The following is a 23245-nucleotide window of genomic DNA, read 5'->3' as shown; positions in this document are numbered from 1 at the left end:
AATTGTATTTAAGAAATTGTATTTAAGTTATTATTGATTTGAATCTTTATATAATTATATACACCTGAAGATAGTTCTTTTAGGAACTGAAACATGTCGTGAAAAATGATGGTCTAATGTAAATCGAATATTTCGATAAAGAACATCATTTAATATTTTAAATATTTTAAATGTTAATTAATATAATATTTTAATATTTAATAAGAATTTATTGTGATTAGACGGACAAGATTTAAATAATATATATTTATTATATCACAATATGACGCAACTTTACCATCTCATAAATAATATATATTTAACATGTTAGTTGAAGTAGAATTACAAGTCCAACGTTGACTCGTATATGTCGCCACGGTCGCTCAGATCACCAATGTGGCTCAGACACTAGCACAGCGGTCACTGATGTTATCTAATAATTCAGCCCGTACCACAAATAAGACAACACTTCAGTAATTAGAAGATCAGATTGTTGACACTGTTTAATGAAATAATCGCTAATTGAACTGAAAATCAGACTTTTAAAAAACGCAGACTTATAGATTGTGAAGCAGGAGGAACAGATATTTACCACTAGGCTTTAAAGTGTTAGGGTCAGAAAATTCTTGCTATTAGTCTATTATTCACTTCGAAAACGTCAGATATTAAAATACAAACAATGTATACATATCTGTAGTTTCACACGTGGTTTTACATATGTTGTTCCGTGGGGAAATGCAGATGTACATATACAGTCTGGGCTGGGGTTTTAAAACGGCTGCTGAAGATGCAACTAGTGTTATAGCTGCAGGCGCAACGTTAAAATAGATCTTGGACTAATACCACGCGAAGACGTAAACTAGATTGATTGACGACGCAGACCTGTATAAAACTGCTTAGCTCCGCTGTTCTGAAATGAAGGAACTGCATGTTTTGTAAATAAATGTCCACTGTCCCTGTTACTCGTCTGGGTAATAAAGGCGTGGATTTGTTCATACCAACGGTTTGGGGGAACATATTTTCTCTATCTTCAGCGTTGAAGAATTTTAGATTATCGTTTTACTTTCCCTTTCCTAGTTGAACATTTCGTAATTGTTTGAGATGATTTTACATAAAATCTCAAGTCATATTTACGATACCAGGTGAATTATCTGATTAAGGCAATTTCTTTGCTTGATCCAGGTTTTGCCCCTGTTGCTGTACCAATTTATCGTATAAAACGAAAGTCGATGTTTACTGTTTAAATACGTTATTTGTAACGCAACTGGTAAAACTGCTGATTCATTCTTATAAACAAAATGTACGCACTCCGAATAGCATTCATATGTACTTAAGATAAGAAGACACTTTAATTTGTCATTGTGTGACTTCTGTCATAATCTCGGGTATTTATACGATGTCAAGAAACTCTCTTTTCCATTCGGGAAATTGGAACTCAATGCAGGACAATCAGTATTGAATACACAGTGTTGAAGGCGTTACATCAGTTACAAATAGGTCTACATGCCACAGAGAAAATAAAACTTGAGGTACAGTACATCAGAGACACATTTCAATCACTGTAGCTATCACAAAACAACAGACATTATAGAACGGTCTGTTATTTTCACAAAAGATGGAATTATTAAAAGTCAACAAGGAATTACTTTTACAGAGCTGAATAGCCTCAAATATACTGAATGCGTTTAAGGGCTATTTTCGTTTCTTAAGGAAAGAATACAGGCTTACTAAATCACCATGCTGTCACTAGTTTTGTTACAGGCTCCCTTCCAAATTCTGAATTGAAACACTTGACCGATTTTCACTAAACTTGATACGAACGTTATCCCATTCGGACTTCCAAAAACCTCGTAATTTTTAATTAACTACTGTTAGTAATAATAGCATAGCAAAGTCGAGAATATGTGAGATGAAATCTTACTTTATAATTAGGCAATAAAAATACACGTGCGTTAATAGAACCAGTGAGAATGTAAAACCACGCGAAAACTTTCTTTAGCTTTATTTTAACAGCGATAACTACGGAATTGTTGGTGCTAAGAGTTTGAAATTAAGTATGGAGACAGGTCATAAACAAACCCGAAAATATGCACGCCATATTATTTGTAACTAAAAAATTAGTGGCTACGCTAGAAATTTGAGGTTATGTTCTCCAAAATTTCAATTTCCTTGTAAGTAACAAAGTTTTCTGCAACATTTAAAAATAACAAAGAGTGAAGACAGTAATAATACTATTTTGAAACATACTTTAAACATAATCAATAATAAAATAATGCGATTCAAGTGGGATTCAATTGTATGACAATCTCCATACGATCCTATGAGCTAACTCTAGAGGTACACTACATTTCGCTAGTAAGTTATAAATTTGCATCGCCTTCATATATCAATAATAGATATCAACGACTAGAAAATTGTGTTATTGAAAAGTACGCTTTATGATTCTACCTGGAACTCAGTGTTATACTTATTAGAAATTAGCTCTGCAGATGTGAATGTTTCGTTCAAGGGTGTAACAATTATAATGAGGCAGCTAAGATTGATTTTATATTAATTATATTTATTATTCAGGGTTTGGCAATATAATGAAGGTACAGGTCTCAAAATCGTCTTATTTAGTTGCAGGTGACAAATACATTTTGTTATACGGAAATATACAACTTATTCATGTAGGTTCACATTAAAATTAGAGCATTCAAGTATTTAAGAATTTCAGCTTGTATTTAATTGAACTTGAGGGGACTACATGTATTTCCGCACCTTTTCTTTATTTTATCATATTATTCTTCTCCACAGGTGACTGGCTGAAATTTATAACATCCAGGATGCTGGATATACCATTCCTCCAGCTGTGGGTAACCATAGCAACTATTCTGACTACTGTCTATGTGTACTTCAGAGTGTCATTCTTGTATTGGAAAAAACGTGGTGTCCCAACTTTGAATCCCACAGCTCCATTCGGAGATTTCGGTAAAGCCATATTGACAAAAAAGAGCTTTCAACAAGTAATCAATGAATTTTACAACGATTTTGATGGACAGAGATTTGGAGGGGTATATTCTTTTAGTAGTCCTGCACTCCTTATTCGTGACCCCGAAATTATCAAAGCTGTCCTTGTGAAAGATTTCAATAAGTTTCACAGTCATGGAATTATAACAAACGAAGAGGTGGAACCATTACAAGGTAATTTGTTTGCCTTGTCTGGATCAAAATGGAGGAATCTGAGAGTTAAACTGAGCCCAACATTCACGTCTGGGAAGATGAAGATGATGTTTGGAACAATGGTGGATTGTGGAAAAGAACTCCAGACGTTTCTTCAGGAACCAGCCAATAACAAGGAAACAATAGAGGTAAAGGATATCTTAGCAAGATTCAGTACAGACATCATAGCCTCTTGTGCTTTTGGAATTCAGTGCAACTGTTTGAAAAATCCCGATGCTGAGTTCCGTATCTGGGGAAGAAAAATTTTTGAACCAACTTTTTCAGGAAAAATATTGCGAACTATAACGTTTTTGCTGCCGTCATCTAGTCGTTTCTTTAGATCGTCTTTTCTTTCGAAAGGCGTCACTGATTATTTCATGAAGATGGTGAAGGAAACCGTGGAGTACCGCGAAAAGAATGACGTGAAGCGAAATGATTTTATGCAGTTGATGATACAACTGAAAAACAAAACACTGGGAGTAGCTGAAGAAGACAACATAAAGCTGGGAAACCTGGACGCAGATGAAACTGAGAACAACGCCCCATTTGGTGAGCGTTACTAATATATTCTCATATAAATTTAACAACTAAATATGCTAGAATAAGGTACAATATTTAAATATTAGACTGAATGTTTTTCTCTGCTTCGTATTTGTGCGGTCCTGGGTTCACAATTCCGATCAACGACCGGTTATCCTGACCGAATTTTTAATTAATTTTATCGTTACATCCAGGCAAATACGGCCATTGTCTTAAAGCAAACCCCGACGTCTTCACTCCATATTAAAATCATCACTCTTTGATCATCCGGGGATCTATGAGCTCTATTCTATGCAGTAGATCTCGATTATCCGACATTCCGTTTTATCCGACCGTCCTTCGGACCATTTTAAGTCCGACAATCGGTACTCTGCAGTAGTATAATTTTTATCAGTGCTAGTGAGGAAATGTTGCAGTCTGATGTCGTTTCAATCAAATTTAATATATTTGACAATATTTAACACTTTGCTAACCATGCGATTTTTGCCATATTTTAGTTCTGTTCCGTGTCTCTAACCTTAGACAGGTTATTAAATACGAACTCAGAAACATTGCTGCATTGACCGCGTGACACTACTGTGGCTCTCACGAACCTCATGCATATTTATTCTCCCATCTGTAGTGTTAGAAATATGTTATTCTTATACTCCATGAAACTTAAACCTCCATTTATAGAAGATTAACGTGACCAAACAATGATTTTCGCGGTACTGAAATTAAATCCACCCGTGACCTTCACGGCAGCCAACGTGTTCCACATTCCACCACTTTACTGCCATACTTAAGGTTGAAAGCCAGTTATTTTCTTGTCTCGCCGGGACAGAATATCATATTATACTATCATTAGGCATCAGCAAAAATATTTACAGAGGAATTCTTACTAAGGTATATTCACTAATCATGCCACACGAAATTAATCAACACTATGCCCTTCCTGGGTCATATAAATTACAATGACAGAAACTGGCTTGTTTATATGTTCAAAAACACAACCACTTTATACATATATAATATTATTTTTCAAGATGGCATGATTTTCTTACACTTTTTAATTGTATTTTTTCTAATTTAGTAGAAAATAAGAGAAATTCTGTTATCATTACTTTCAAAATTTTACTTAATACAATTTCGTCACTTTACAGAGATAACAGTTAATGTAATAGCGGCCCAAGCGTTTGTGTTCTTTCTCGCCGGCTTCGAGACGTCATCAACCACAATGACTTTCTGCCTGTACGAACTGGCGCTGAATCCAGATATCCAGGAGCGACTCCGGGCTGAAATCGATACAGTGGTGGAGAAACATGACGGAAACATCACCTACGAATCCATTTTCGAGATGGAGTATCTGGACAAAGTGGTGGATGGTAAGAAGACAAAATCTGTTGATTTGAATACACCGCTTCATTGCTTCATTCATTTCAGACCAAAATAAAATGGGAAGATTTTCAGGAAAATAACTATACGTTGTCTATATTATACAAAAATTAACGGCCTCAATCAAAGGAAATGAAACTCGTAACAGGTTTAAAAGCCTTGCTTACCGCTTTAATACTCTATTTATCGCCCCACATATTCTTTGATACAAATTTATCTTCGTATTTACACGAGTCATCATTATAAAGTCACATTCATATTTAATTATGTGAAACTGCATCTAGGCTATAACTAAATCTAAATAAAAATAATTAATTATATGTTTGCTACTGACACTGTCTTTACGCACTAGAAGGAAGAGGAATAATCAATGCTTGTACAATTCTTCATATTTTTAATTATGTTCCTACAGAAACGTTACGTAAATATCCGCCCGCCACGACTATACGTAGAGAATGCACAAAGTCAGTCAAACTGCACGGAACTGATGTGCTGGTGGAGAAAGGAACAAAACTTCTGTTTCCCATTATGGCAATACATCACGACCCAAAGTATTACCCTGACCCAGAAAGGTTCGATCCAGAACGTTTCAGCGAAGTTGAGAAGAAGAAGAGACCACACTTTACCTACCTTCCTTTTGGAGAGGGACCTAGAATCTGCATAGGTATGTTATTTTTGCCTTTATTAATTATTCATACGTGAGGGATCAAACGGATATAGGTCACTGTGTTAGCATTCGACACATAGATTCCGATAATACTAATTTAAATTTAATTATTTGTACGATTTTCTTAAACTCTTTGCTCCGATTTCAAGACACCTCTCAATTATGACAATCTCTATATAAAATAAATTTCAGAATGTGCCATATTTTTATGAATATAGAGCTCACATTTGTTTCCAAATACCTACCGAAACGAAGTCGTCATTTACATTCGCGAAAGTCATAATTGAGTTTTTGACGAAGGTAAGACGATGGATTATCATCTTGTGGGTTATGGCTCCGTATAAACGAGGCAACGAATTCTTCCGACACGTTGGCAACCGCCTTCATGAATGCGCCGTGTCATAACCCAGAATTCCAGAGTCCACACATTCGCGTACATTTATTTTTCAGGTACTGCATTGGCCTATCTTCAAAATGTTGTAAATTTAAAATTTGTTTATTTACTTCTGTGTTACTATAATAACGGTAAATGCAATTGTAGACAGGAAGTTTGAATAAATTTTACCCCTTAACTTAAGAAAAATGTTCTCGGAAAAGGATAAGATTTTCAAAAATATGTACTGCGTTGTTCAACCTGTCAAAGGTGAAGCTTAAGTTACGTTTTGGTGATGTATGACATTTCGCACAGCGCTGTTTCTATACGCTCCTGGGAACATGCAATTAGCATGAAATCCTGTTTTGATATTTAGCACTGTTATGCCTAGTTACGTCTGTATCAACTTACATAAATTTTGTCGTAATTCCAATAATGTCTTTACATTATTCTATTTTTTATTTTCCTCCATCCAAACAATTTGAACAAATGAAACTTCGCTTTGTCAAGTAAATTCACCTAAATGTAGTGTAACTAATTTAACATTTTTTTTGAATAGTCAATTTAATGGTAGTCGATGTCTATTCAACCACGTAAACAAGTAGTTAACAATGAGAATTGGGAAAACTTTCCTGCGTAATAAAGCGGTTGAAGCTTGAAACTAAGTGCTCGTGTTGTACCGAGGTCAATAATGGGTTGTTCGGTCGATACATCGTGAAGATTGAGGCAGTTCGCGCTTCTGAGACGTCGCCTAACTTCTACGAGACTACACGAATCGCTATCATATTCACGCTCGCCCCTGTAAGAATCTTTAATCTCATTTATGATAAGTTTTAAAAACTGTAATTTGTATTTCTCAGGAATGAGGTTTGGGCTGATGCAGACAAAGGTGGGCATCGTCAGCTTCCTGTCAAAGTACGAGGTTCGAGTGTCTCAGAAGACTCCAATACCCCTCGAGTTTGACCACAGGTCTCTAGTGTTGGCGCCGCTGGGTGGAATGTGGCTGGACGTTGTGAAGAGGAATGACGCGTGATATCTGCCAGTTCTGAGACCGCGTAAGAAGAGTCAGTATTGGAATTAAGTAAAATGCTAGAGAAACATTCCATTCTCCTGTGATTATAGCACAAAATTTCTACTACCAACCAATATCGCTTAAATGAGAGCTGTGACGTTTCAGAGACGACAATGATGATTAAGATACTGCTGCTGCTGATGACGATAAACAGTTTTATTTTTCAGAAACAAAATTAGTATTCGTTATATATTACGCTATTTCTCTTAAATTAATATATCTAAGATGGGGAAACCAGGAATGCTGAGAGATTTTGGTGGCAAATTCTCTTGGAAAACAGGCACTTGGTTTGTTTTATTTAAGACCCATTTTCAAATACATTTACCTAATTTAGATCGCTGAATATGAGGGAAATTATTGTGAAGGATGAGCTCAATAAGTCTTGAAGAAAACGGTTATGGAAGTATTAAGATATAATTACTTCTAGCATTTCCTGGGTGGAAGTAAGTACAGGGCTATTCAAAAAGATTGTCGGGGTTTTAAAAAATCACTACACGTAGTACAATTGAGGTAGGAATACCAATCTTGTTTTATTTTGTAGCAAAACTCTCAAAGTTTTTTTGTACATGCATTATAAATGCTCAATATGTGCGCCTTCTGTCAATCTGCAGACATCTACACGATAGTCCATTTCTTTTCACACACGCCCCAGCGTGTCAGCGGTGATGTTTAGAATGGCGGCTCTGATACGTACCTTCAGATCCAGAATAGTCGCAGGTAGAAGGAGGACAAAGACTTGATCCTTCTCAAATTTCGTGTGGAAGTGCCGCTGGACAATGGTAACGGACCGACTTTGCTGATATTCGAGAGTACAAAAAGCCTTCTTCTTACCGTCAGCCGCCATATTGCAAAAGCTGACACTTGGCGGCCAAACGCGTAAATACTGGATGGCGGGCGGTACAGAACAAAACTTTGAGAGTTTCTCTATCCACCAGTGTAATGATAATAGTCGTATGTTTAATGCATTGCCCCACAAAAATTCACAAAACCCCGACAGTCTTTTTGAATAGCCCTGTATAACCACGAGAACGCACATTCGCTTTATAGTTTCTCTGGTAGGTTTTGGAACGTGGTACCTCCTGAATACGAAATGGGTCTAACAAATACATGATCGAGAAACTCAACAAGTATCTGATAGACGTTTCGGAGGTTCCTATTGCCTCCATCACCATGGAGATTAGTCGTAGACATTGACCAACTTTCAAAACGTGCTCACTGCATCCATCGGCGGGTCATAATGAGGCAGGAAGCAATTCTTAAACGTCGGTCAATTGAGATTAGTCTACATGGCATGATATCACAAAAGACTATAATTTTCATACTAAATTAATTTGTACTGTTGAATGGAAAAATGACTGTAAATCATGAATTGAAAACCACGTAGAGAAATTGTAGTGTATTTTAAGGTATCATCTCAAAACGCGTAAAATTCATTCAGGATAAACAACCTGAGGTTGGTCGTCCAGTCTTCATTTTATTGAGCGATCACTCGGTTCCACGAAGGTTGCAATGTTCATTATTCTGTTCATTTTTAACAGAAATGAACGGACCCTTAAACATGTATCTGTTGAGATGGACAAACATGCTTATTCAGCTCTATTTCGCCACCAACTAATAGTCGTAAATTTAATGCGAAAGCTGTAACTGTTCTCAGCAGTAAATGTTTTTGTTACGAATGTAGCAGTAAAGCGGTGATAAAGCGTCCACGTGCGACCCCTGAAAGTTGCCAACTATAACGCCAATATGAAGGGAATAAAAAGGAGCAGAGTTGTTGTTCCTGTGTGGATAATAAAAATAGACCTCTACCAATTCAGATACTAGTAGAAACAAATTGTTATAACGTACAATAAAATAAATGCAAGAGATTGAAATGTTTTAGATTTTAAGGCCAAGGTCAGCGTGGCACTAGTGAGGGTCACAGATCGCAAACTTGAGAAACAGATTTTGATTCGGGTCGTTTAATTACGTGGGTAAAAGAATCTGAAGGAAGTGATTTTCTGTTTAATTAATTACTCTATTTATTTCCGGAAGCGGATCTTTTTGAAAACACTGTCATAGAACGTTTAAAAAGGAAGTAAAAGATGATGATCCACATTACAGAAATCAAATGTTTAAGTATAGTAAACTCCCGATTATCCGGGGGGTGGATTAACCGAGGTCAGTCTGGTTTAAAAGAAATTTTAAAACAATAATTTAAAAAATGTGTTGTAAAAGTTAGAACGTTTTTAAAATAAATTAATGAGCTCAACAATAACATGTTATTTAACGTATTAACATAAATCAGTTGTTGCTGAAACCTTAAGTTTAGGAAGATAGAGCGTTTTTAAAAATAGATTTTTATGTAAGTGTATTACATTTTGTATAAAATCCTTTCTGTTATTGGTAAATATTTAAAAGTTAAGAGTGTATATCTGTAAATAAACTTACGTATTTGTTACATTTGAGTGTTTGCTGATTATCTGGGAAAATATATTTAAAATCCAAAACGGATAATAAAATATCTACTGTAATAAAAGTCTTATTCTCAATTAAAATCCGATTATTCATTTGCACAGTTTTGTGACCATAAGAAGAAGAATAAAGGTCATTGAACAAAATATGAAGATTAACTCTCTGGAGTCTAGAGAAGCTGTTAATTATTCAACTGTTTGAGAAATTCCGCGCATTTTATGGAAACAAAGGTTCATTGCCATGTTATAAAAGGCCTATAACTGGGCTCTGTACAAACAAATGAGACAAAAATTCACCTCCCGTCTCGTTTACACACCATACCCTTAATATTCAATTTAATATTATCCTTCCATCTACTCCTAGTTCCCTACAGTTGTTTTTTCTCTTGAGGTTTCCCAATATTTTGTATGTAAGTTTTAAAATATCCGTGCGTACTACAGATTAGCTAATCTTATCATTAATATAAGTACCTGAATAATATAAAACGGATAAAAAGTTCAACTTATGAAGTTCCTCTTTATGCAAAACTTTCCATTGGATTGTTTCTTCTTCTTTCTTGACAATATCTTATTGACTTAAAATGTGTTTTTGTTATTGACCAAAAAGTAAAGAACTGAGAAGTTAGTCAATTCTTTTAAGACCAAGGCCGTCATGACAACAACAATAAAATATCCAGTGCATACCTCCAAGAAAAATAGCTATTCCAAGAACAAATGGCTCAATGCTGTATGAGAACCGTATGAATCTCATAAATACGCTCTGTAGGCAAAACGCATTATCACCGATCGTAAAAGCGGGTGGTACACGTAGTTAACGCAATAATATTTTAGGTACTGAACTCGGCACTGGTAAAATGTGCTCTGTCAATTGACACGTCTCACACCTTGTTATCGCCTCGTTATGAAGGCCAGAACTAAGCTTATACTCCGTCTTTTCAAACAAAATCTGGACCACAAATCACGCAACTACTGAGACACCGTTCGCAAAGCAAACGTCTTAAAAATTATGGAATATAATTAAAATAAAAGAGATTCCTCGCAAATATTTATGAGTTATGTGTAAGAAGTGCAGCCATTGAATGCAGAAGGGCAAGTATTGGGTATTCGTTTTTTTATGCACGAAATTAATCGACGGACTCTGATTAAATTTGGTGTTGGTGAATTTATAATTAACATTGCCAATCGAATTTACTTATGGAGTGTATCGATTCATTACAAAACCTACTTTACGTCACGTTTAAACTGTCATTTATACAGTTTATCGAAGATATGTTAATTACATTACTAATTAGTAACTAGCATTGGGTGTATTTCTTACTAAGGCTTTAAACTAAATCATAATAATAATAATTCTATAGGCGCAAAATATTTATTGTAATTACATTAGTAGCGGTGGTTTTGAATCCGCAATAAAAAATAATCAAGGAAAATTAGGTACTGAAATAACAGAGAATGCGTTTAAAATATTCACATATGAAGTTACTGGAGTAGATATTTACACTTCTGTTCCAATTTAAGCATGATGGGGAAAAATGGCGAATTAAATTTTGTGTGATTTCTCTATTAATCTTCAATTAACTCAATTCACGTTTATGGCTGACGTAAGTATTTAAAAATTAATCCTACAGCCACAACGAGAATATGTTTTTAGTTTTATTCCTAGATTATCTGGAAAACTGTTACAATTATATCCTCATTTCTTGTCATTTTAATCCGTTCATATGGAAGTTATGTGAATATAAAAACGAAATAAAATGCATATACAGAGTAGGCTTCGTTATATAAAAACATGGCCGTGCTAGCAGAAGTTCCAGTTTTCATATTTAAAACGACTAATCTACAAAAACACGGTACAAATTGAATAGAGCATAAGGTCTGTACCTTTCGTATGCATCACAAACATAACCGAATTTGTGATGAGATTATTCATGCTTAACACGTGGACAAAGCACGTGACAACCTGGTTACTGGTGATGTTACTTCACTCTTAGTTTGTGTGAGCCGTATTTCTGGCAGTGGACACAGTGCACTAGGAACTAAAACAAGGAAATGACCAGAGATTACACAGACAAATGACAGTGCTAATTTTAACCTAGGGAGCAAAAACGTACGAGACGACACAGCATTAGAGCAGACATCAGACAGAGTCAATGTATTCTGTGAAACATCAGAGAACTAAAATATGGCAGCGCTGCAGGTGTAAGTAAAGATAACCTCTTAATCATTCTAAAAAGCGAGGCTAAGTATCTTTCTGAGCGGGTCGGGCATGTCGCTTATCTCAAGGACGGTCAGAAAGAACTATCGATAGCCGAAGAACTGACGAAACCAAGCTCTCAGAGAAAAGGTACCTCACCACAAATACCACATGCACTGAATTTACCACAATGGTATGTAAAGTGAGAATTTGTACGTAAATAAATAAAAAGAATAACAAAATGAAAAGAGAGATAAAAGGCAGGAAGAAAGAATAGGAGAGATAGAAAGGAAGAAGAGAGAAATACAAGAAAGTAAAAAAATAAATAACAAAAGAATATGGTCGAAAAAGGTTTTAGAAACAGACAAACAAAATGAAAAGCAAGTATATATAAAATAAAGGCGTAAATAAATGTAAAAATATAATTAATAGCCTATGTAGCAAAGAAATGTAATAAACACAGCACGAGAGCAACAGAGAGGAGAAAAATAAGGAACACAAGACAATGAAACAAATAAACAAACCTAACCTAACCGAAAGAAAGAAAGAGTAAAAGAGGGTAGGAAAGACAGAAAGAAAGATGCATATGAACGTAGAATGAACGAGAGAAAGAAACCTAAACGGGATAGGAAGGATGAACAGAATCTGTGGACTGCAACACCGAGCCTATCAACAAGAGCTTTAGTGCTCTGGCGAAAACTTCTGCCAAAAAGAAAGAATGTCTATCACGCGGCAGTCTGCATTTGAACACAGACTTCTTTCAAGTAGCAGGTTTACGCTCCATTTCCTCTTCCTTGACAGAAATGGCCCATTTATTTCATATGAGGATGTGATATAGGATATCTCTGCAATGGAACAAATTCAGAGACACTCAAGACTATTGATTTACGAATTCCGATTCAATTTTGAAGTCGAAACAGGCTACTGATTCGGTAGAAAATCTACGTTCTTTCGGAAAAAAGCTGACGAGGGTTCGTTTTAGTACGGGTTTCAAGGCACAGAGACAGTTTTCCAACTGCAGCCTTTACTTTTCATACTTTTTAAAGTTAAATCACGATGAAGATTTCTGTCTTCTGGGTTGTTGCGCCGTGTAGTCTGGTCGATGTTTACCAACGTTTCAGAGGTCATACTGCCTCCGTCATCAGGGCGATGAGTATGAAGATTTCTGTCTTCTGGGTTGTTGCGCTGTGTAGTCTGGTCGATGTTAACCAACGTTTCAGAGGTCATACTGCCTCCGTCATCAGGGCGATGAAGATTTCTGTCTTCTGGGTTGTTACGCTGTGCAGTCTGGTCGATGTTAACCAACATTTCAGAGGTCATACTGCCTCCGTCATCAGGGCGATGACCAGACTACACAGCGCAACAACCCAGAAGACAGAAATCTTCATACTCACCGTTGTGAAAACCTCAAATCTTATTTAAATCACGATACTGCTAAATAGTCTGAAATGACTGAGGCATACAGAGAAAAGCCAAAAATAGTTGATGCTATCGACCAGATTCGAACTAGGTACCTCAATAAAATCAAGATACGTTACTTCGGTACGAACCACCATAATAGAGAGTTTGCATTCAGGAAATCAATTAAGAATATATAAGGGAAATTAAGAGAATAAATAGGATTATATTTAATCAGAATTTTGTGTGTAGTGGTTGGCAATCTTGCTTTGTATTTAGGAGGTCACAGTTTGTATCTGGTTCGGGAAACTGGACATATCGATTGAGATTTTACGTGGACTCCATTCAATCTCTCCAGTCCAGTTCTTGGACAGTTCATTAAAACAGGTCAAGGCTGACTTCCTCACACATATCTGATCGACTATAACCCACACAGCTGATAAAGAGTATATATATGTAGCAAGAGTCAAACCGTCAGTACTAAGCTCCATCATAATATAATTTTAATGACACTGAAATTAATTACATGACGCATGCACGGTAAAGCCTGATTGGATCTGATATACGGAAACAAGAAAATCAGATGTTTCACTTTTGAGAACGGGCAGTAATAAGATATAACGTTGTTGCATGTATTTTTGCTTATGTAGGCCGTTCTGTGGAAACAAAAACATTTGGAGAACATCACACGTCTAAATTAACTCTCCTTTGTGTCGTGTGTGGGTGCTAGGAACAGAGGCAGGCCAGAAGCACGTTGAGGTGGGCCAACACTGTCCAGACCCTGGCTCTATATTAAGACGAATCAACAAACCTTTTTGAATGCCCACAATTGTAATGTGTTCTTACTCGGTTACCTGCCTACCACAAATGAGGAAGGACAAGTTTGTATCTTTTGTGTCTTGAGATATGATGGAAGAAGTGGAAAAGAAATGAAAACGAACGAGAAAGAAGATAATTAATTAATATCTAATTTGTTTCTTACTGAATCCTACTATCAAAATGTTATTTACTACATTTTTAACTACAAGTTCCCCGGACTGACATTCTTTTAAGAGGGTTATTATCCGTTATTTGCATCAGGTGCATGAAGTGAACGCATGTAAGGGAGGTAATTTTCGTTAGTCTACACCAACGTTTCATCTCCTAACCGTCGATAAACATTTGTAACAATGAAAACCAGAGAATAGGCCGTATTGAGCCCTGACCGTGGGTTTGAGATAAAAATGTAGTTACAAACGCATGTAAAACATAATATCCTATGTCAGGCTGTGATATGGCCTGGAAACGAGATTCCGGATAAATTTATGCTAATGAGAAGCAAAGAAGAAGTTGCCAAAAAAAAAAGGGAAAAGGGATCTCAGAAGAAACGTCCAGTTTGTATCAAGTCAGTTTGCTGACTGAGCTATTCCAGCCCATAATATTATCTGACATGCAAATGTTTTTATGTATTTTGGCAAGCAATCTGGTAAAGGTTCTGCATTCGTACCATGGCAACGCAGAGTACATTAACGAACCAGGGAGAACACCAGGCTCTCACAACAACACCTCACATCCTGCCTGTCTGTCAGGTAGCGTGGAATGATATCGTGTGTGCTAGTGAAGACGTAAAATGCACGATGTAACACTCGCCGGCTTCTGACGAAATCAGTATAGGTACATGATAGCTTCCTTCATTGAAAATTTGCAAATTGAAGACTTTTTTCCACATATTTAATCTTAAAATTATGGGTTACGTTCCGAAACAAATATTTTTAATGGCAAACATGTTGACCGTGATCTTTCTTGGTTACTTCAAACTGAAAATAGCATAAAAATAACAAAAAAGGCATAAATATATAAACATGACACTAAATAACTAATTCAGTGATGCAGTGTTTCTTGAAAAGTTGACAGTTACCTTGCTATTCAAGAAATCCACTCTTTTACAGAAGCAGAAGTTTGATTAATTATTTTGTTAAAAAATTCCATCATTGTATTCTATCATGCGACAGTTAAATCCGATCACACTTTTACAAAATTGGTTTCTTGAAAATATTACTAAAAGCGCCATATTTTATCTGAGCAAATCAAACCTTACTCGGATAATAAATCTGTTTATTTGTTATGACAGTACTGTTAACATATAATCTTCTGACTAGTAACCCAATAATCAACCAGAAAGTCGTCTCTAATAAAACTCGCATTTGATCCATCCGTCTTTGTATTAGTAATATAGAAGCGTTACGAAATAAGGAAGTGTCTGAGGTACAAGATCAAGCCAGGGTTAACCCCGCCTTTGTAACAGGCACAAGGTCAGTGTCATCCAGTTGTGCGTGTCGGGCGTGGTGCGACACTGACACCTTTCCGGAAGACCTCCGGCTGCTGTTTTGGGTATAAAGGCGAGCTCCTGCTATTGGCGATCATCAGTTCCAGAAGATAGTAGACGCACACCATCACAAACAGTCGACATGTATAAGCTGGTGAGTAGCTGCGGGTGGGAAATTTATATTTCTCATGGCAACAGCATGCAGTTCGAACACCAAAATTCAAGGGACTGGTTACTAAAGCTCAAAAAGAGACATTTAGACCAGTGGTGACAAACATTCCTTATTTTATAAACAGACAAACTTTCTGACTCCCCTTGCCTGATATATTACGAACCATCAGATAAATTTTAACGAATATATATAAATATCACGATAATAGAGACACCCTAACTTCTTACTTCCTACCATCATACTAACATGGCGGACCGCCGAAATTGTCAAGTGTGAAAACCACTTACCCCAGTTAAAATCACAAAATTCTGTATGATGATAGATTCTCTAAACATGCAAATTTTAAGATAATTTTTAAGGTAAAGCAATGACACGGAGGCTGCGAAAAATCGGGGTTATTTTAAAAACTTGTAGATAATTCAAATTCTGTACGTCTTTCACTTAGGTTGAAACTAGCAAGTCTTCTAGGGAACAATAAATTACTGGAAAGATAATCGAATATTCTGCATAAATTCGTGGAACTTAGCTCGCACACATTTGGTTGGTGCGGTACTGACTGTTACTATTCCAAGACTATTCCAGAATGTTGACCGTCACACACACGTTTCCCCTGACGATGTGTACAAATTTAAAACCCTGCTGTGTTTCGAATTCCTAACCATCTGACGATTACTTTTCTATTTTCAGGTGGCCCTCGTTTTCCTGGTGGTGATGATCGCCATTGCATCCGCCCAGTACGGCATCTCAATTGGCGCCCCTGGGTTCCACTCGCCCTACGCCTACAGCTCCTCCGCCAGGGTGCAGACCAGCCGCGACGCGCTCATAACGCCCCTCGTCTACTACTGATTCAAATAATCCCAATAACGTCACATAAGACACCCATATTTCTGCACCGAGGCTCTGGACCAACCTCTGAGCAGTTGGGTACACTGTCTGGTGATGATGCTATCTGGAATTCGCTGTAATAATTGTTAACTGTTTTAAATAAATTGTTGTCTTGGTTTTAATTAACCTGGATACGTTTTCGTAAACATCTGTGTACTTCTTTTGAACTATCAGCAGGCCATTTTGTACACCGAAACGTAGACGAAATAATTACATCAAATAGTAATTTAAGAGATTTCTTAGTTAGAAGGCTTAGGTTACTTAATGACACTGCTTCAACTACACAACAATTAATTAACGTACACATGAGAAAATGAGATGGAGAGATGATGTTGAATAGTACGTAGATTACCTATATATTTTAGAGGTGACGAACGTGGCCTATTCCAATCGTCCGGTCAGGAGACTCAGGAAAGTCAGTAACCCGATAGAATTCCAAAGTATTTCTGCACGGTCTCAAAACCCTGAAGAACATCATCATCCTCACAGCTGTAAAAATTCAAATCTCACCTTGTTACTTATTTACAAAATATAAAGTCTAATTAACACAAACTACACGTAACGCTTTATGTTGAAGTATTACACCACTGGAAATGTAAGGATAGAAAGAAAAACAAACTTGGCCTCCTCATTATGCTACACTTTTACTACATGCTTCAGAATTTATAAAAGATGCCTTCCAGAATTTGCTGACCAACATAATAACTGTCAAATGCTCAGGGAATACCCAGCACCATTGAGTTAGCACATAATTAAAAACAATGGTTGAACGAATCGGAGATTTGATGCTTCATAAAGACTTGAAATGGAATTTGAAATTACAGAGCGGAGCGTTCATGTTAACCGTGTCAGCTCGGCCAACACGTTTAGCAGAAATGCTACAGAATTTAAACCTATGGCCGAGTGAGTCGGAGACTGGACGCTTCATACAGGATTGAAATGAAGTCTTAAATTAACAATCAGGTCACAAGGAAATGTAAAACGTCCTAACCCAAAGATTTTTGTTAATATGTAATCCTTCTATAACTCATAACTGAGACAAATGTATATTTACGTAATATGAATTTCTGTGTGGATGAAAGTAATGAAAATGAGGTCACCAGAATATTTCAAACGGATACAAAGATAATCAAAACTATATTTTTTGGCATGTCAATAAACACGAAACTTTTACATGCGGAAGGAAGTAATCTGTTGTAAGAACATTGTGTCATTTATTCAGGGGTGGACGGCAGTCATAACAAAAGCGAATGAAACCAAGAGACCCACCGTCTGCACTGCACTGCACTGCACTGTAGTGACAATATATCTTAAAGTTTCGTGTTCTGAATATTATCTTAATAACACTGGACATAAAGATAATATCCTGTGTCTCCATTTCTTCCATAATGTAGAATGTGTTTACCAAAGAGACTAGAAAGCAGTAACTAGTTCCTGGTTTGAACACGGCCCAGGATACCGACTATCCATTCGAGAAATTTTTAATTTGCCCTTTTCTACAGACAAATAAACAAACAGTGTCTTGAAATACGCCACTAAACGACTTATTTATAAATCTGCACTCAGACGTCATTCATGTCCATCTTCATTATAATTCGACTCCACAAAACAGTTAAATAATCTCAGAATAAGAATAACCTATATAAACCTCGTGGATTAAATAAATAGGGCGAGGATTGGATTGTAATGCCTCAAGAGGGAGTCTAGTGAGGTGTTCTTGTGAACACGCTAGCAAACATCCAGGTTGCTTAAAAGATACGGAATTTATTGACTATGTAAGCGACTTTCAGTTTCTCAAGAAGTATTCTGCTCTATTCATTTAATTATAACATATGCGGATGAAACAGCATCGTCAAATATCAGAGTCGAAATGAAACCCCTCCGATATTGTTGTTAGTTGATAATTTATTTACATCGAAAAAGTAAAGCAAAAGTAGAATAAAACTGTAGGACAGTTTTTTTGAAAGATTGTTAGATATGTGGCGTATTTTAAACTTCTGTCCAATCATTTGCCTGGAGAGACTGAGGCTATTCCTCTGATAAAGCTTCCCCCCAAAATAAGAGCAGTCTGTGTGGCCATAAAATGTGAAACTAATAACGATTAATATATGAACCAGAGAAATTTACGAATAAGTGAAATTTTTCGAAGCAGAGCGAATGAATATTGTTGATAAATACTGAGATAAAAGAGAAGAACGAACAAACGAAGGATCACTGCAGATAAAATCGTATCAACTGAAATGACCATCAGCAATGGAAATATTAGACCAATAATGGCTTAAGACGTAACTGGAAACATCGACCAGACTACACAGCGCAACAACCAAGAAGACAGAAATCTTCATACTCACCGCTGTGAAAACCTCAAATCTTACATCTTACGCTTACGTAAAGAGGTAATTCATGGATCGTAGGACCACATATTAAAAAACACAGCGTTTACGAAAAAAGTCTAACAGCTGCGTGATTATTTTGTCAAAACTTGCCTTTAATTTTTACTTATAATGCCCATTTTAATTTTATCATAACATTTGAATAGGCAACCCAACTGCTTTTCTTAAAAGGTTTTAATCCAAATCCGATCAGCGAAAATGTGCTCGGTAATTTTACATACGGAAGAACACGACTTAACGATTTTTGCACTGTGAGAAGGATGGCTTAACAGAAACAAGATTTTTTAAAAAAAATTCTACATTTATTTACGTTACTTGAAGTAATAGTATGAACCAATCGCCCACAACAAAGAGAATATTACGATCCAAAAATAGAATCGGTTTCAGATAAACGGCATCACCATGGCTGGAATTTCCTGTGCAGCTGAAATAGAAGAGACGTGGATCGAGACGTAACAAAGCACAACGACGAAAGAGGCGAGAATTTTGGGGGGGGGGGGGGGCAGTCAACAGAAATAGCTGCAGCCGAACATTGTGGGCACTCACCATGACTGCAAGGGACAATGTCCAGGGCCACTGCATGGATGTCTGTGACGTCATAACTGAGCTACCATCTGGTCCTCCGAAATCATTAAAATCGTACATTAAAGTTATAACAACCTACAAACAAGAATAGAAAGCTGTACTCCAACTGAGTACACTGTTTTCCTAATGCTCTTTTCGCAATCAATTCCCTCCATACTCAGTTATTAAACATTAGCTACAAAATTACTCTTGTACATGCACTATCACTATAAAGTCAGAAGACATTTTGTTAAATATTCACCGAATTGAAAAAGTCTCAAATACAGTAGACTCCCGATTATCCGTGTGGCGAATAACCGAGTTCATCTGGTTCAAATGAAAAATAAATACTGATTTATAAATTTTTTGTATAAGTTAGAACGTTTTTAAAAGAAATGAATAAATATAACATTTACATTAGTTAACGCATTAACATAGATCAACTGTTGCTAAAACCCGAAGTTTCCGACAATAAAACGTTATTACTACCTATTGGGATTTTTTTTACAGTTGGTACGTACTGTATTAAATTCCATATAAAATACTTTCTGTTATCCATAAATCTTTAAACATTTAAGTAGTGTATGTATGCAAATATATTACTTGATACATCTAAGTGTTTTTGTTTTATTTTTGAGCATTATCCGGAGTTTCTATTATCCGGGAAATTATATTTCCCAACTAACCCGGATAATCGGGAGTCATTTGTTACAATGTTTTAGACACTTTTGTATGAGGAGACGTTAGAAAAACCACTAAGTTCTATTCTTCGGCGCGCAAACTACGCATGAGAGCATGATACTACATGAAGAAGCCTGTCTTGAGGGATATTGCGCCTTGTAGTCTGGTAGAACTTTACATACGTTACAGGGCTACTTACTGCTTCCATTATCAGGTCGATATCGCCCCACACATCTGCATGACTCGACTACATGGCGTAAATTTTCAGAAGGCAATCTTCATAGTCGCCTCCGTAATAACCTGAAATCTCACCAACTGACTATTTGGCAGATACTGACAAAACAAATCCACCCGACAACTCTCACAGTAGATTTTAAAAAATATTAATCTAAATCTGTCGAGATTCCTAAAATTAAACAGGCAAACCGACACAGCGTCCATTTCATGTTTTTTGCGCAAAAAACGGATAAAAGGTCAGCTTTGTTACAGGCTGTGGTTTAGTTTTTAATCGGAATAGTCGTCTGAGAAAGGTCACGTGTCTTGAGCGTCTACACAGTGAGTTAAAATATGGCGTCCCACCTTCTGCGGAATGGTCACTGTAGACTGTTCCAGTTCAGAATTTACGTCTGAACTATGATTCCAAAGCACAGCACCTAAAAGAGGCGGATATTTATCCATGCCTCTGCTAGGTTTCGAACCCACGACCTTAAATTCTGTCTGTTCTTTAATAATAACAATAATACGGTACCGAAAACAGGTGTCATTAGTTATGACGTACCAGGTACCAGGAACTATAAACACTCCGACAACGCTGACCTCTATATGTAATTAAAACGCCCGTCTGAGGGTCACGGAGGAGTAAGAGATACGTATAGGTGTGGTTCTGACATCTGAAATTAATCTCCAACTTGTGACATTGGTGAGAAATTTCCTGATATCCTTAACATCCCTCGCAGTAGCTGTGGTATAAAAGGAGCGCGGTGTTCAGTGTGAGGTAGCAGTCGATTCACGTAGCAGACCACAAAGAGGAACATGATGAAACTGGTAAGCAGAAATCAGTTGCTATGTAAAAATCTAAATTAATGATTAGGAAGCGACCTGTGTGCATAAACACTGCTTTATAGGGCAAATGCTGTTAATGCTCGGGCGTTATAGACATTACAGAAGGAAATTAGTGGACGTCTTAAGATCCGGTCGCTTTAGGCCCCGTAGCCAAAGTCGTCTTTGACTTCACAAATACAAAAATTCGTTCCCTGGACTGGAATCAAACAGTAGCCGAGCCATCCTGTTTCTGAGTGATGCTTTAATTAATTTCTTAATATATTTTTTAGGGATTGTTTTATATGTAATATTTATATTTAGGCCTATTTAGGCTGATCAGAACACCTTGTGTCAACAGTAGGGTGCGAACGACAGTGATATTATTATTATTAAATGATACAGCACACAAATAATAAAGAATTGAATTGAATTGAATTATAATTATTTAGGTACATATCAGATTACTAGTAATTATGATTTTTATTAACACTTCTGCGGCAGAAAGCATCAACGCAGAGGAGAAGTAAACGTAATAAATATTATAATTTATTAAGATAAACTATATAAATTTTAGTTAAATTTACGTAGCTTATTAATTTTTGTAAAAATGACATGTAACGTGTGCAAGCAGAAAAATTACGACCTTCAAAATACTTTATTGGGTTACTAAAACTAAAATAACTTATCAATGAACTAAATTCTTCTGTAATCAAAACGTACTTGTTAGATTAATTCAATTCAATTCAATTCAATTCAAAATAAAGATCAGAAACGAAAAATCCATTTACTTCACGGAGTGTATAAAGTCAGTCCTCGCTTTATGAAGACTAGCATTACGACATTTCGCTCATACGAACTTTTATAACGAAGCACTTACTGTCAGCTTGGCTCGCCAACCACACGCAAACTTGTTCATCTGAAATCTTGCAAACAAATTTAAACGCGTGCTAACGAAAACTCAACGTCGCCAAGTCAGTCAATGGAACCAGGGGATGTAAATGAATCAGTTGCTCCAATGTTTTGCTTCGGTAAGAAATCTGAGAATTTTTTTTAACAACATTGTGGTTTATTCCCTTCTGGTCATGGCTGGTAGGAGGAAATATTCTACGAATAGTGATGATTAATTTATTTTGGTAATATTTTGGTTGTTCGAAAAGATAGCCCCCAATTATAACTTTGCGACTCGCTGTACGAATTCGCTCTAGAAACGTAACTAAGTGCCAACTACTATCAAATATACGTTATCGAAAGAGCTCCTGTCCTACCATCAATCTCAAGTACGTCCGATTGATGACAGTCCAGGAAAAGACCTGTTCTTTGTCCATTCTAGAGCAGACTTTCCCCTTTGTGATAATACGGAGGTCTTGCAGATCATTCCAGATTTCCTGAATGATACGTATAAATTAAAAGACTAGTTTTTAAAAAAAGTTTACCAGCAATGTCTATCTACTTTTCAGGTGGCCCTCGTTTTCCTGGTGGTGATGATCGCCATTGCATCCGCCCAGTACGGCATCTCAATTGGCGCCCCTGGGTTTCACTCGCCCTACGCCTACAGCTCCTCCGCCAGGGTGCAGACCAGTCGCGACGCCCTCATAACGCCCCTCGTCTACTACTAACACAGACGCCATGAACGTCGCTACCGTTTTGCTCTGTTACGAAATGTCGCTCTGTTGTAAGTTGTTGTAAATAGTTTGCTTTGTGTCCAATAAACGGCACTGTAGCTCTTGACCAAAACAACACCCATACTTTTATGAAGCCTCGTACCTCTCCCAAAAGAAATAACTCGATTTATGAGACGGTTTTATTTTTGTAGATGTTAATATTTTGTTTAAGAGTTTATACTGCACGTCTTTACTAATACTACGAAGAGACCGCTGAAGTCAACAGAATAAATAATCAAATAAATAAAGATAAAAGGAAGCAAAGAAACAGAAAGATACGAGGGTCGCTCATTAA

General features: G+C 36.6%; 1 protein-coding gene and 3 long non-coding RNA genes across 4 annotated transcripts in view; 3 read left to right on the top strand and 1 right to left on the bottom strand.

The window, feature by feature from the left end:
• LOC110836971 (uncharacterized) overlaps positions 1-20558 on the bottom strand; it is a 249532-nt gene extending 228974 nt beyond the window's left edge. The window contains exon 1 of the long non-coding RNA XR_015535781.1: positions 20448-20558. This is a non-coding gene — a long non-coding RNA (uncharacterized LOC110836971). The remainder of the gene's footprint in view (positions 1-20447) is intronic.
• Positions 1359-9643, top strand: LOC110836979 (cytochrome P450 6k1-like). Its single transcript, XM_022078743.2, has 5 exons — positions 1359-1508; positions 2776-3729; positions 4863-5084; positions 5507-5758; positions 6995-9643. The coding sequence occupies exons 2-5, from the start codon at positions 2805-2807 to the stop codon at positions 7165-7167; spliced, it is 1572 nt and encodes a 523-aa protein (XP_021934435.1). The 5' UTR covers positions 1359-1508; positions 2776-2804; the 3' UTR covers positions 7168-9643.
• On the top strand, positions 15556-16756 carry LOC110836978 (uncharacterized). The gene is made up of 2 exons (XR_002545525.2): positions 15556-15707; positions 16413-16756. It is a non-coding gene; the product is annotated as an uncharacterized LOC110836978 (long non-coding RNA).
• A 597-nt stretch (positions 20559-21155) lies between the features above and the next one.
• Positions 21156-23026, top strand: LOC110836977 (uncharacterized). Its single transcript, XR_002545524.2, has 2 exons — positions 21156-21292; positions 22747-23026. It is a non-coding gene; the product is annotated as an uncharacterized LOC110836977 (long non-coding RNA).
• The last annotated feature ends 219 nt before the right edge of the window (positions 23027-23245 follow it).

The sequence above is a fragment of the Zootermopsis nevadensis genome, unplaced genomic scaffold, assembly GCF_977971745.1.
Source record: "Zootermopsis nevadensis isolate Lab colony 2312 unplaced genomic scaffold, Znev_1.0 Znev_ptg000002l, whole genome shotgun sequence".
In the NCBI taxonomy this organism is placed as follows: Eukaryota; Metazoa; Arthropoda; class Insecta; order Blattodea; family Termopsidae; genus Zootermopsis; species Zootermopsis nevadensis.
Note: the sequence above shows the minus strand (reverse complement) of the source record. Positions and strands in the feature narration are given on the sequence as shown.